General features: G+C 41.7%; 1 protein-coding gene across 1 annotated transcript in view; it reads right to left on the bottom strand.

Moving 5' to 3' along the window:
- LOC126474526 (uncharacterized) overlaps positions 1–15712 on the bottom strand; it is a gene marked incomplete at its 3' end in the record, with an annotated part of 152876 nt that overhangs the window by 101299 nt on the left and 35865 nt on the right. The window contains exon 3 of the mRNA XM_050101996.1: positions 4521–4743. Coding sequence (XP_049957953.1) covers positions 4521–4743 — 223 coding nt within the window. The remainder of the gene's footprint in view (positions 1–4520; positions 4744–15712) is intronic.

Raw genomic sequence — 15712 nt, 5'->3', positions numbered from 1 at the left:
TAGTAGCGTCGAAACCTGGTCAATTTTGACTTAATATTTGTGACCGAAGGCTTATTTGTTCTAATATAGAAATTTTTCAGTTTGGTTTACAAACATGAATAATTGAATGCTATGTGATTTCGAAAAGCTGATAGGTAAGACCATTGTTCCCTGATAAAATCTTCTATGTTTATCATCCATTTCACTGAATGTATTTACGGATGAATTGTTGGAATCATTGTGCTGCTTAAGGACTTTTCTTTTACAGGATAATTTTGAGTAATCAATATCCATATCTTTATATTTTGAAGTTGTTTCAGCCCAGAATGACTCAAAATTGTTTCTCATAAATGTAATCAATATTACAAAGGTGGAAATCTCTTACTGGTCTCCTTTAAGTGTAGGGAATTCTTCTGTAGTGCTATGTTTTCCATAGCCTATCTAGGTGACCAAACTGTTTTACAAAAACTGATAACATGAAAGAGAAGGCAAGAGACTGCATATTAATGAAAAAAGGTCATTTGTTTTGGGCCCAGAGTCTCAGTTCTCATTTTTTTGAAACATTTAGAAAAATTTCTCGAAGTTCTGCACAGCTGTACAAAACTGAATGCATTACCAAGTACCTCATGACCACACTTGTAGGAGAGAGTGGTTTAAAATTTGTAGAGGTATCAGTGTTTAAGTGAACAGAGATGTAATATTTTCGGTGAATCCCTGACATTGTGTGTGATATCCTTCATAAAATTCAACGCATTTCGAGATTACAGGATTCTTTTTGCAGTGTCTTGTAGTGTTAGGTTCAAAGAATTTGCAGGGCAGTGCATTCAATGCACTTCGAGATCCCAGGATCCCTTTCGCAGATTCTTGTAGTGTTAGGTTTAAAGAGTTTGCTGGGCAGTGCACAAATACAGCTGGACACAGTTACATAATCCGATCATGTTAGATGAACCATCAAAGCACTGGCCTCTACAACTGGATGCAAGCTGATCAAACGGTCTTAAAACAATGATAATCATATGAAACAGAGCCTTAGCAGTGGTACTTTACCTGGAGTACAGCCCTAAAAACATTCTTCTACCTCCAACAAAGCATCAACAAATGTTATACAGACACTAAGTCGCACTTTGGTGGCTATGTTGTTTCATCTGCTATGATTGCAACATAGTTTACACTTTTTATGTCGCCGAATAACTTTCTAAGAAGCGTATTACCGGTACTTACAGTAGCCAAAAATTCACTTTGTACATTATGGGACGTCCATTTATAAGTTTAGTGCTGTAACCACATGAAAAGTTGCTGGCTGATTATCGTCACATCGAAGGCACAATAAATTGTCAGAGTTACTTGTTTCATCAGTATGTCATCATACTGCAAGCCCCATCACTGCTAATTAATGAAGGAAACATCTGATTTTTAGTAAGCAAGTTCGGTTTTCTTTCATTCGTGTTAGTTTTTCTTTTTTAATCTCGCTAAATACATTGACATTCGATTTTAAGGATTTGAAATACTTATTTGAAAAAGAAAAAATCCAAGGCCCGTCCACACGCAACGATCTGTCTGCGCAAATGTCTGCGCACATCACATCTGCGCAGACAGATCGTTGCGTGTGAACAGAAGATTTGCACCAACCTGAGGTGTGTGCAAACCTGGAAGTTGGAGTTGGAGGTTTGAGCGAAACCTCTCAAATCTGTCGGTTCAAACCACATCTGCGCAGACAAGTTGGAGCGTGTGGACAGGAGATCGTCGCAAATCTGGCGCGAAACAGCTGTTTGCTCAGTCTAGTGTTTGTATTTGTGTGCACAGGGCATTAAAATGGCTGATACTCGTCAGTGTTCTCGAGAGCTTGTAAGTGAATTCATTGAAATATACAGAAACCACCCATGTTTGTGGAAGATTAAAAGTAAAGAATATAGTGACCGAGACAAAAAGACAGCAGCATACAATGCTCTAATTGAAAAATTGCGGGCAGTTGGCGCCTCGGCAAAGAGAGAAACGGTAATAAAAAAATAATTTCGTTGCGAACTGGCGAAATTATTTGCGGATGGATGTCGAAACTTATAATTATCTCTTCAAGCATGTAACCCCTCATATTATGAGAAAAATACTTGTATGAGAAGGGAAATTTCTCCTCATGAACGCCTGGCAGTAACATTAAGATTTCTAGCAACAGGAAGGAGCTACAATGATTTGGAATTTTCATCTGCAATATCGAAACAAGCATTGAGTGAAATAATACCCAACACATGTGCAGCTATTTACGCTTTCCTGAAGGATGAGTTCATGAAGGCAAGTCAAGTAAATTAGTCTGTCAGCGAACTGTTTACCGAAAAGAGTTATCCAAAGTTCAGAAATCTAGAAGATCTGTTGTAGGAGTAGATCAAGTATACCAGCCAACGTTATGGTATTTTGATCTACTTGGCTTTCTTCATGATCAAGAAACGCCAAGACCAAGCAGGAGTACAATTGAAGATGAAATTGGAGTGCCAATGTGCGAGGAAATGGAACACGAGGTTATGTAAAACAAAACAGGTTCGCCCTGCAACTCTCGCAGTAAATTTACATGACAAAACTGCTTTCGCTTTAGCAGCCACTGTCTGCACCATTTTGACCGCTTTCTCTGTTTCCTGCGGTTGGTCTGAATGTTTTTTGCAACACAAGTTGCGAACACAGACTACAACAGAACTTCCTCCATTTCTATTTTTCAAAATAACTGAATTAAATTTTGACGTTTTCGGGGAGCGTAGTCGCTTGCTACTGATATTTCTTTTCTACACCGACAGATGGCGGGCGAGTAGTAGAGTGGGGTTTGTGTCGTGTGAACACACCACATTTGCAGCGATCTTTTGCATGTACAGACATCTGCGCCGATGTCTGCGCAGACAGATCGTTGCGTGTGGACCGGGCTTAATAGTCCCAAGGGTTGATACTGTATCCGCAAAGTTGACGCTTGGCGCGGTGGCTGCTGGGAGCGACCGTAAAGGCATTTCCCATATACAGCTAGCTGCTCCCATCACACACCGCACCGAGTGTCAACTTTCTTTGCGCTCATAATAACTGTACTTTTTAAACGATGTTTTTATTACTGCCACACTTTCATCAAATCATCTTCCGTTTTTCCACGCATCTGTATCTTAACCCTAGGACGCCCAAGCCTTTTCTCTAACTTGGATGCCTAAGGGGGAGGGGGGGGGGGTTCGGCGAGCCCACAGGTATTAAATAAGTTTACTGACGAAAAATCACAACTTTCAAAATGGTTTATGTATTTTAACTAGGGCATCGGTTTATAAATGTTGTTAATTGTTATAAATATTGGATTGAGCGAATAAAAAATTGACATATTACAATATAAAATACAGATGTGTTCATATACAATAGACTACTCTGAGTCATCAACTTCAAGGCAAGAGACACACTTCACAATTTTTTCTGAATGTGTGTTACACACATATTTATGACACTGTCCACAATACTGTTTTGGTTTACTTACATTGTTGTACTTCTGCTTCTTTGTTTTAGCTTTTCTTACACAAATATGGCACCGACCTTTCCCTGCAGGAGGCTGGCGTGCTTCTGCTGTCACTTCTTTGATTTTCTTTTGTAGAATAGTCTCCATTGATCGAACAATTTGGTTAGATAACCCTCTTACATTGGCACTTCTTTCTTCTACCTGCAATTTCACTAGTTCCATCCCAGTTTACGTTTGTTGTGTTTCTTTTCATTCCATCCTGGATGTTGCAGGATGAATATGGTGGTTGCATTGATAGCACAAAAGTCGATGAGAGAGTAAAATACAGATAGAGGCCATCTCTTTGTTCCCCTCTTGCACGTGTACATACGTGCCATTTGATCAATGGTATCAATTCAACCTTTAGTGGAATTATAATATGCATTTATCTCGGTTTTATTCTTCTCTCCTCCAACAGTGCCTTTATCTTGGTGCATTGTTGACAACATCAGTAAGTTTTTACTTGGTTTCGTTTTTGCTGTGTAGGACACCAAAGTTACTGGAGGCCTAAGTGTTGGGAACTGCACTAACTCACTGCAAGTTTACAAGATAAATAACAGCTGACTGACATCAACAATCACTTCCTCTGAAAGTAAACCGATTGTTGTGAATATCAAGAATACCAACCAGCAATAAACTAACTTGCATTGTTGTAGAGATGAGAAATACGAAATCCTACTAAGGGAAATTTTCTATAGCATGGAAGCCTAAGTGGGGGGGGGGGGGGGGCGTTACTGGACCCATAATAAGTTTATTTATTTTTTCTTTCAAAGCAGGAATTTTCTTTAAAGTATATTGACACTAACGTTTCATAAAATAGCCAACAAACAATAACTCAAAGGGAATATGTAGTATGAAAGTTACTTGGGCAAAAGCAGGGGACATAAAAAAAAATGTGGGTTCAGCGAACCTCCCCCCCTCCTTAGGGGTCCTAGGGTTAATAGCTACCAATACAATCTTGTCAGCCAGAAAACTTTCACCTCGCTGTCTCATACAAATGTACTCTGCTGTATAACCTTCTGTGAGAGCTACGCACCTCAGTGTACGGAGGTGGCGCGCGGTGCAGAGAGGAGCAGCGGCTGTAGTGTGGTGGGGGGCAGCAGGAGCCGGCCGAGCTACGCAGGGAGCCGCTAGGGGCGCCCGCGTCGCTGCCCGCCGCGTCGTCGTCCTGCGGCCCGCAGCCGCAACAGCAGCTGCGCCCTCGCCGCCACAGCCCGCAGCCGCCTGCGCACGACGCCACCAGGAGCAGCAGCAGTATCCTGCAACGGCAGGCGCAGAACTTCATTCCGGCTGTCGGAGGATCTAGGGCTGCTCACGTGGCAGGTGCTGAGTAGTGCGCGTTCTTAATTTATTTGTGATACCGTGTGGTTACAATTGAAATGCAGCTACTCACGGAGTTCAAGTGTCGGCTGTATTTATCGTATGATAGTGGTAGACATTCTAATGTGTTAATGTGGAACCGTTTTGCACTGGAAAAAACATTAGTTCCAATTTTGGCCACCAGGTGCAAGTCTGGGGCTGTAGAGCACTTCACTAGCATTTCTGGTGCTCATATTGAACACGAAGTGTAAGCAGCAGTTAATAGTCTCACTTGTTGACCTTTCCTGACCACATTCTGTCCCTAATTCATTATATACGGAAGCCTCTATACGTCATTCTTGCATTCACAGCGCCAGATTTGCACCTGGTAGACAAAATTGGAATTAATGCATTAGGATATCTACCAATAGCTACGAATACAATCTCGTCAGTCTGAGAACTTTCACCTAGCTCTTGTATAAAACGTCCTTTCTCAAGTACGCTGCTGTAAAACCTTCGGTCAGATCTTCGCACCACTGTGCGTGGAGAGGGTGCGCGGTGGAGCGAGGAGCAGTGGTTGTAGATAATTACAGCCCACACTGAACCTCTATAAGTATCTGCACTCAATTATAGCAACCCAGTATAAACACAGAAACTGACAACAGCGAATGAAAAGCTACACATTTCTAAAGCTTTGGTTGTAGTGGTATTAAGTTAATAGACGACTTGAACACCAGGAAAGAAAGAGCTGATGGAACAGGAAGCAGAATGTTTTCCAAGATTTTAAAATTCAATGGCTCTTGCTAATAACCTCGATAAATCGAACTAGAAGTCTGATCCCTTAAAAAGTCTTCGATAAATCGAAGAATTCCCATGTGTCTTGCTGTATTCGATTTATCGAGAAATAAATCACCTCCAAATACTCTATAATTGGAAGCCGAAGGCTATTCAACACTCAACAAATTTTACTGGTAAGATTTAGGCCCTGACGGAAATTACATACCAAAAATTATATACCAACTAAAAATTGTTCGTTTCAGCTGATCAATACAATGAAGAAAGTTTACAATAAATGGAAACATGTGGATATGGAAGGGGAATTACTGAAACATCGAAATGGTGAAATTGGATGTAATGAAGCATGTAGAAGATATAATGTACCAAAGTCTACATGACGTCATTGTTTGAAGAGTTTAGATAGAACATCAGAATTTCGAAAAACATGATTTGACAGAAGACATGGGAGATGAAACAGCACAGCATATAATTAATTTAGAATTCAGTTTCTTCAGAATAACTATTACCGAATTAAGTTAACTTGCCTACTAACCTGCATCCCTTCAATAAAGAACAGGTTTATAAAGGATAATCCCACTTTGTCCTTGCCATTTCCCGAGGTAATATTGATGGCATGAAGGAAGGGGTCTAACAAAGAGCATGTTAATGAGCTGTTTGATAAATTTGAGAAAATATTAACATGTTTACTGACAATCAAATAAATATAACTTAGGTGAAACCGCATTATCCACAATTCACAAACCATCTAAAGTAATCGCTCGAAAAGGTAAACACCACGTGGGTGCAATCACAAGTGGAGGAAAGGGTCTTACGACATGTGTATGTGCAATTAATGCAGCATGTGCATTCATACCTCCGATTTTAATATTTAAGCACAGCAGAATGAATGATGTCTTAAAAAGGGCAGCTCCATGACACACAGGGGATTTTCTCCATTCGGACACCGGGTGTTTGTATTGTCCTCATCAAAAATGTTCAGATGTGTGCGAATTCCTATGGGACCAAATTGCAGAGGTCATCGGTCTCTAGACTTACACACTACTTAAACTAACTTAATCTAACTTATGCTAAGAACGACACACATCCCCATGCCCGAGGGAGGACTCGAACCTCCTGCGGGAGGGACCGAGCAAACCGTGACATGGTGCCTCAAACCGCACGGCCACTCCGCGCGGCTTCCTCATCATTTCATCATCATTCAGGGAACTGGCGAAACTGTAAAGTGAAAAGATTGGGAATTTGTACAGGCACTGATAACCACGCCGTTGAGGGCCCCAGAAATCAAATCATCATGATCATCATCATCCATCAAACACAGCATCTGGATGCTTGAATAATGGATGGAGAACATCAGAACTGTAGGTGGGATGGCTAGAACATTTCATAAAGTGTGCAAAATTCGAAAAAAAGGACCAGAAAAAAATTTGTTTTTAGTGGGTGGATACAGCACACATATCCATCATTTAGAGGGAATTCAGCTGGTTCGTATGATATTATCATGCAGTCATTTCCTGCTCACGCAACTCATCGTCTACAGTCATTGGACAGATTGTTCTTTAAAACACTAAAAAACAAACAGCAACAATGAAGCTACATTCTCGTCCTAGCGAGCAGTGATCTCAAAGATTGTTTGGCATAGAAAATTGAACTGGGAAGCCCCTGGTAACACGTCTATTACTCATGAAAAGAGTCTTTTTTCAAGTGTCTCCATACCTTTCGGATTTGAGCACGAAATATTTAAAGGGGGAAACGTAAGGAAAAATGAACAACGCTAATGCTTCCAATAAACAGGCACTGGAGTCAGAAACTGAAACCTCTTATGACAGCAAGAGCTGCTAATGTTAGTTGTTTCAAGGATATCAGATCATTTCCTGTGGCTCCAACAAAAAGGCGTTGATGACAGCAGAATTCATCAATGACTAGGTGTTGAGCCTGGGCAGAGAAATTAGGAGACAAAACAGACGCAAAAAAATCCTGCTATTACTAGAAAATTCCGCAGTTCACAATAACCCACTATCTTTGGATGATGTCAAACTTCGTTTTTTCCCCTGTAAACCCAACTCGGAAATTACAGCCATCTGATCAGGGAGCAATCTCGATTTCTAGTTGTACCTCAAAGGCCGATGTGACGATGGTGTTGTATAGCATTAAAGGTGCTCCGAGGTTCAAACAACAATTTCGCAGCAGTAGTCACGGGTGATAAAGCATTATCGTGGCGATTTCCTTCATCAGTTTCAAGAATGCCGATTCATCAAGTAGCCACAGCATCATCATCAACAACACATGAGTGGAGAAATGGACTTCTTCTTCTTCTTCTTCAGTAGCTCTACAGCCCTTGGTGAGCCTTGGCTTCTTCAACAATCTTCCTCCACACTTCTCGGTTATTTGCTGCTCTTTTCCACCCCCGGACTCCCATATTGCTGATATCCATTATTACCTCATCGATCCATCTTCTTCTAGGTCTCCCTTTTCGCCTAACTGAATGGATCATACCTTTCATCATTTTCTTTGGCATTCTATCCTCTGCCATTCTCTCCAAGTGTCCTAGCCATCGTATTCGCTGTGATTTAACAAATTTTACTATGTCCCTGCCTTGTATTAACTCCTGTAATTCAGCATTGTAGCGTATTCTCCAGCCTTCTTCCTCCCTTATTGGCCCATAGATTTTGCGTAGTATTTTCCGCTCAACGCTTCTTAGAGCATTTTTATCGTGTTCTGTCAATGTCCATACCTCTGAGCCGTATGTGATAACTGGGCGGACTAGGGAATTATATATTAGCAATTTAGTTTTTCTTGTAACAAGGCTACTTTTGAAAAGCTGCATATTTGCAAAGTAAGCTCTGTTTCCTGCTTGTATTCTTTCCCTTATAGCCTTTCCAATACTGTTATCATTTGTTATTAGGGCTCCCAAATAGTTAAAAGAGGACACTCCATTGAAGCATTTCCCATTGATGTTTAGGTTTTTAGGGGTTCTTCTGGCCTCAGATTGTGACATTACCATATATTTTGTTTTGTTTACATTTACTATGAGGCCAATTTTTAAGGCTTCTGTTTCCATTGCCCGGTATGTTTCTAGGAGTGTATTGGTATTTCTTCCTACTATAGCAATGTCATCAGCGTATGCACATATCTGGCTAGTTTTCATAAATATGGTGCCTCTTTTGTTGATTTTATTTACTGCACTATGCAGGGCAATGTTGAATAGGACAGTGGAGAGGCTATCCCCTTGCTTCACACCTTTATTAAAGTCAAAGCTCTCACTTGTTCTGCTAAGGACCTTTACTTTTGCTCTTGTCTCTGTCATTGTCATTCTGATTAGTCTTATTAATTTAGCACATATACCAACTTCTTTCAGTACTCTGTATAGTTCTTGCCGAATTATGCTGTCAAAGGCTTGTTTGAAATCGATGAATAAGAAATGCAGATCTATATCATATTCATAGAACTTTTCCATCATTTGCCTTATCACAAATATTTGATCAGTTGTTCCTCTGCCCGGTCGAAAGCCACACTGATATTCCCCTAGTATGCCTTCTGCACACTTCCGTATCTTTTCGTTTAATATACTTGTGAAGATCTTATAAGCTGTACTTAGGAGTGTTACACCTCTATAGTTTTCACATGCTGTTCTGTCCCCTTTCTTATAAATGGGGACTATTATTCCAATTTTCCAATTATCTGGCATAGTTTCTGTTTCCCATATATCTGATATTAATGTGTGCAGTTCCTTTATTACAGCCTCACCACCAGTTTTTATTAATTCAGCAATTATGCTGTCTTCCCCAGGGGCTCGATTGTTTTTTGACTTGTGCACAGCTTGGGAGACCTCTTGTAGTGTTGGTTTTCTTGCCTCATTGGTTTCATTGTCTACTTCCAGCTCCACTCTTCCCTCCTGTGCAGCTGTCTCTTCATCTTCTAGGCTGGTGCTTAGTGTATCTTTGAAATATTCTGCCCATCTTCCCACTATCTGTTCTTCCTCCCTTATCATTTTCCCATCTTTACTGGAACAGGCCATTGTTTTTGGTTGGAATCTATTCTTCATTTTGCCTATGGCATGATAGAACTTTCTTATTTCACTCTGTTCCTTTAGTTCTTCTAGGGAGAAATGGACTCGGGTGTATGAAATACCTGGAAACTCCTTCTTGATTTGGTAGAAAGAATGGAAATTGAGGATTTCGTACATTTTGACGATCATGTGTAAGTCTGTGGTAGCCTGACTGACCATGAAATTTTGTCTGTTTCATGCGAAATGAACGAGGACAATGGTAAAGTAGAAGAAGTGTAAGAAGGAAAAGAAGAAGCGACTGAAGCAAAACCTGTTCCATTTGCAACTCTAAAGAGACAATGTGGTCATTGAAAACTTTGCACACGTGCGCATTCTGAACAGAAACAGATGCTGACGTATATACGGCTTTGCTCACAACAGAAAATGCACTTAACCAAGCACGCTGTAGCAGACTGAGGCAGCGAAATATCTTTACAAAGCAAAACTGGAGTTGTCGTATGTATTTGCTAAAATTTGTATTTGCCTATCATTTGAAATGCTGTAATAAATAATGCCCCACGATCCACTGACCCCACAGAGGTGTTCAGTGATATAGGTAGGTAGTCATACTGTAGGTGCAACCACAATTGGATGGTGCACTATGTGTTCAAAAGTATCATGACACCCCCAAAAATATACGTTTTTCATATTAGGTACATTGTGCTACCACCTACTGCCAGGTACTCCATACCATCAACCTCATCTTGAGAGAGCAGAATGGGATGCTCCACGGAACTCAGGACTTGGAACGTGGTCAGGTGATTCGGTGTCACTTGTGTCATACGCCTGTATGCGAGATTTCCACACTCCTAAAAATCCCTGTTGTTGTTCTGGTCTTCAGTCCTGAGACTGGTTTGATGCAGGTCTCCATGGTACCCCATCCCGTGCAAGCTTCTTCATTCCCCAGTACTTACTACTACCTACATCCTTCTGAATCTGCTTAGTGTATTCATCTCTCGGTCTCCCTCTACGATTTTTACCCTCCACGCTGCCCTCTAATGCTAAATTTGTGATCCCTTGATGCCTCAGAACATGTCATACCAACCTGTCCCTTCTTCTTGTCAAGTTGTGCCACAAACTCCTTTTCTCCCCAATTCTATTCAATACCTCCTCATTAATTATGTGATCTACCCATCTAATGTTCAGCATTCTTCTGTAGCACCACATTTCGAAAGCTTCTATTCTCTTCTTGTCCAAACTATTTATCGTCCATGTTTCACTTCCATACATGGCTACACTCCATACAAACACTTTCAGAAACGACTTCCTGACACTTAAATCTATACCCGATGTTAACAAATTTCTCTTCTTCAGAAACTATTTCCTTGTCATTGCCAGTCTACATTTTATATCTTCTCTACTTCGACCATCATCAGTTATTTTGCTCCACAAACAGCAAAACTCCTTTACTACTTTAAGTGTCTCATTTCCTAATATAATTCCCTCAGCATCACCCGACTTAATTCGACTACATTTCATGATCCTCGTTTTGCTTTTGTTGATGTTCATCTTATATCCTCCTTTCAAGACCCTGTCCATTCCGTTCAACTGCTCTTCCAAGTCCTTTGCTGTCTCTGACAGAATTACAATGCCTCAAAGTTTTTATTTCTTCTCCATGGATTTTAATACCTACTCCGAATTTTTCTTTTGTTTCCTTTACTGCTTGTTCAATATACAGATTGAATAATATCGGGGAGAGGCTACAACCCTGTCTAACTCCCTTCCCAACCACTGCTTCTCTTTTATGCCCCTCGACCCTTATAACTGCCATCTGGTTTCTGTACAAATTGTAAATAGCCTTTCGTTCCCTGCATTTTACCCCTGCCACCTTCAGGATTTGAAAGAGAGTATTCCAGTCAACATAGTCAAAAGCTTTCTCTAAGTCTACAAATGCTAGAAATGTAGTTTTGCCTTTCCTTAATCTATTTTCTAAGATAAGGCGTAAGGTCAGTATTACCTCACGTGTTCCAATATTTCTACTGAATCCAAACTGATCTTCCCTGAGGTCGGCTTCTACCAGTTTTTCCATTCGTCTGTAAAGAATTCGCTTTAGTATTTTGCAGCTGTGACTTATGAAACTGATAGTTCGGTAATTTTCACATCTATGAACACCTCCTTTTGTTGGGATTGGAATTATTATATTCTTCTTGAAGTCTGAGGGTATTTCATCTGTTTCATACATCTTGCTCACCAGATGGTAGAGTTTTGTCAGGACTGGCTCTCCCAAGGCTGTCAGTAGTTCTAATGGAATGTTGTCTATTCCCGGGGCCTTGTTTCGACTCAGGTCTTTGAGTGCTCTGTCTAACTCTTCACGCAGTATAGTATCTCCCATTTCATCTTCATCTACATTCTCTTCCATTTCCATAATATTGTCCTCAAGTACATCGCCGCTGTATCTACCCTCTATATACTCCTTCCACCTTTTTGCTCTCCCTTCTTTGCTTAGAACTGGGTCTGCGTTCTTGATATTCGTACAAGTGGCTGTCTTTTCTCCAAAGGTCTCTTTAATTTTCCTGTAGGCAGTATCTATCTTACCCCTAGTGAGATAAGCCACATCCTTACATCTGTCCTCTAGCCATCCCTGCTTAGCCATTTTACACTTCCTGTCGATCTCAGTTTTGAGATGTTTGTGTTCCTTTTTGTCTGCTTCTTTTACTGCGTTTTTATATTTTCTCCTTTCATCAATTAAATTCAATATTTCTTCCGTTACCCAAGAATTTCTACTAGCCACGTACAGTACAAAAGTGTATAGGCCGACTTTGTCTGTTGACTGACAGAGACCGCCGACAGCTGAAGAGGGTCGTAATGTCTAATAGGCAGACATCTATCCAGACCATCACACAGGAATTCCAAACTACATCAGGATACACTGCAAGTACTATGACTGTTAGGCGGGAGGTGAGAAAACTTGGATATCATGGTCGAGCGGCTGCTCAAAGCCACACATCACACCAGTAAAGGCCAAACGACGCCTCGCTTGATGTAAGGAGCGTAAACATTGGACGTCCGAACAGTGGAAAAACGTTGGGTGGAGTGACGAATCACGGTACACAATGTGGCAATCCGATGGCAGGGTGTGGGTACGGAGAAAGCCCGGGAGCGTCATTTGCCAGCGTGTGTAATTCCAACAATAAAATTCGGAGGAGTTGGTGTTATGGTAGTCTTGCTTTTCATGGTGGGGGGCTTGCATCCCTTGTTGTTTTACTTGATACTATCACAGCACAGACCTAAATCGATGTTTTAAGCACCTAGGAATTCGGGGATGGTGGTTATCTTTCAACACGATCGAGCGCCTGTTCATAACACAAGCGTGTGGCGGAGTGGTTACATGACAATGACTTCCCCCTAATGGACTGGCCTGCACAGAGTCCTGACCGGAATCCTATAGAACACCTTTGTGATGTTTTGGAACGCCGACTTCCTGACAGGCCTCACCGACCGATACTGCTACCTCTCCTCCGTGCAGAAGTCCATGAAGAATGGGCTGCCATTCCCCAAGAAATCTTCTAGCAACTGATTGATCGTATTCCTGGGAGAGTGGAAGCTGTCGTCAAGGCTAAGGATGGGCCAAAACCAGACTGAATTCCAGCCGATGAAGGGCGCCACGAACTTGTAAGCCATTTTCAGCCAGGTGTCCGGATACTTTTGATCACATAGTGTATCTGTGGCCTGAAGTGAGGCAGCGGCCTATTCAGTAGTAGCAGGGGCAAAAGCCTGGATGATTGATTTGGCTTGTAATTTTAGTGAATATGGCGTTGCTGTGCTGGTAGTGCAAACAGCTGATAAAGGTGGAGCTACAGCCGTTATTTTTCCCAAGAACAGGTAGCACTTCTCTGTGGTTCGATGATGACTGCATCGTTTTGGGTAAATTATTTCAGAGACAAAAGAGGTCCGCGCTACAGTCTGGAACCGCGCGACCGCTACGGTCGCAGGTTCGAATCCTGCCTCGGGCATGGATGTGTGTGATGTACTTAGGTTTAAGTAGTTCTAAGTTCTAGGGGACTGATGACCTCAGAAGTTAAGTCCCATAGTGCTCAGAGCCATTTGAACCAAAATAGGTCCCCAATCGGATCTCCGGACAGGGAATATTCAGGATATCGTCATCAGGAAAAAGTAAACTAGCATTCTACGGGTCAGAGCATGGAGTGGTTGATCTCTTAATCATGCGGGGAGATTAGAGATTTTAGAAGGTGAAATGTACAGGTTAACGTTAGATATAGTGGAAATTAGTGGTGGGAGGTGGCAGGAAGAACAAGACTTCGCATTATCATAGCGAAGATAGACATGAAGCCAAAAACTCACTACAGCAGAACAAATATATATGTCAACTAGCCGGTGAAGAGAATAAAATGAAATTATTCTGATGAAGGGAATAATAAAAAATTATTCAGATGCTTAAGCGAGAGGAACATTTAAACTGTGATAGGGGTTTGGAACTCGATAATAGGAAAAGGAAGAGAAGGAAAAAAAGTAAGGAAATTTGGACTGGGGGAAAGAAAGGAAAGAGGTTTCCCCTGATACAATTTTGCACAGAGTACTGTTTAATCCCTGATAATACTTCGTGGAAGAATCGTGTAAGAGGGGTGAATACATGCAAGAGACCTGGAGACACTGGAAGATTTCAGATAATATGACGAAAAGGCAGAAATTTCAAAACCGGATTAACTATAAGACTTTCCAGGAAAGTTGAGATGTCCCTGTGTTGTGTTGTGTGGTCACAATGTCCTGGCTGTGCAGGATGTTGTATGTTCGGGGCTTTTATCGTAATGTTCCTTTGAACTGGCTCCTAGGTTTTTATTACAAAATCTGTATGTTGTCCTTTGTGGCGGCTGTATTGCGGTGGAGAGCTTCATTTCTGTAGAACAGTAAATGTTGCACCGCCGCGGTTGGTAAATTTTATGTAAGAGTGCTTGACCGCAACTGCTGAGCTGGGTACGGTTGTACCGGCTTATTTAACATTGCTTTGGGCAGCACCTTAGCGTCTGCACGGTTACAGCCTGGCCAGTGTTCGGCCTCGCCTGCGTTGCTGCGCTGCGTTAAGCTTAAGCTATCGCGTTGCGGTTGCGGCCCTGTGAGCGTATAGAGCGTCTGGGCAGCAGTAATTTATTGTTTGAATGTAGTGGTCATGGAGCTTGGCCAGAATTAAGTTTAGTGTAGTAAGTTTTAAAAGCCTTATTTGCTAAACCTGAGCCCTGTTAGATTAATTTAGTAATCATGAGCTTGGTCACTATTAAGTTCAAAGTGCAAGAATATTGTTTCTAAGGCTAGAGCCTGTTTTGCCTGCCTTTTATGTGTTTGATGGTTACAACCTTACCCTAGTATTGAAGTGGTCTAGCGCCCTTTCTTGTGCTGTGATATTTGTACTTATCGGAGGGCTTTGTAGTTGAGCTACCGGTGTGGGCCACGCCCATTAGAGCTAAAAAGGCTTGATAAAAAATAAGTTTTCACTTACTTCCAGGACGAAGGTAGTGATTGTGGCCTTAGTTTCAGGGGTGCTGCTGCAGCGTGTTGCACCTTTGGCCTGGGTTCAGGTCTCACCACCCGCTCTTGCGGGAGGTCTTCCTAGGGGGCAGCCAAGATCCAGAGCTCTGTCAGGACCGAGACGGCGTGTGTTTCCTGTCATCATACAGCAGGCGACGGGTCCTGAACGTCCGGGAGAGCTTGATTTTTTACTGTTGAAACCCATTTAAAGAAATTTTACATTGATTCCATTCCAGCCTCCAATCCAGCCCTCCAGTCCTACGATATCGGGAATAGGTGCCCAACGAATTCGTGTTTTAGTTGCTTGTATAACGAATATCACCCGCAAGAGATGCAAATGGTAGCAAGTAATGAGACTCTGTAATCCATTCTGTAACAAAGGGGAAACACGTTTGAAAAAGTATGCTGCAGTGGTTGATTCATTAATGCAACTACTGCCGCTAAAATGACAACTTTTGAATAATTCTGCAAGACATATACTATTTCAAAATATCCGCGGATGTACTGCTGGTCTACAGTGTCCAACGGGCACAATATTTCGGCGATCATACATGTCGCCATCATCAGTTGAACTGACGGACTGAGCTCCTGTGAACGTGCCGGTA

This window comes from Schistocerca serialis, chromosome 4 (genome assembly GCF_023864345.2).
Source record: "Schistocerca serialis cubense isolate TAMUIC-IGC-003099 chromosome 4, iqSchSeri2.2, whole genome shotgun sequence".
In the NCBI taxonomy this organism is placed as follows: Eukaryota; Metazoa; Arthropoda; class Insecta; order Orthoptera; family Acrididae; genus Schistocerca; species Schistocerca serialis.
This window is presented reverse-complemented; position numbering and strand designations above follow the sequence as displayed.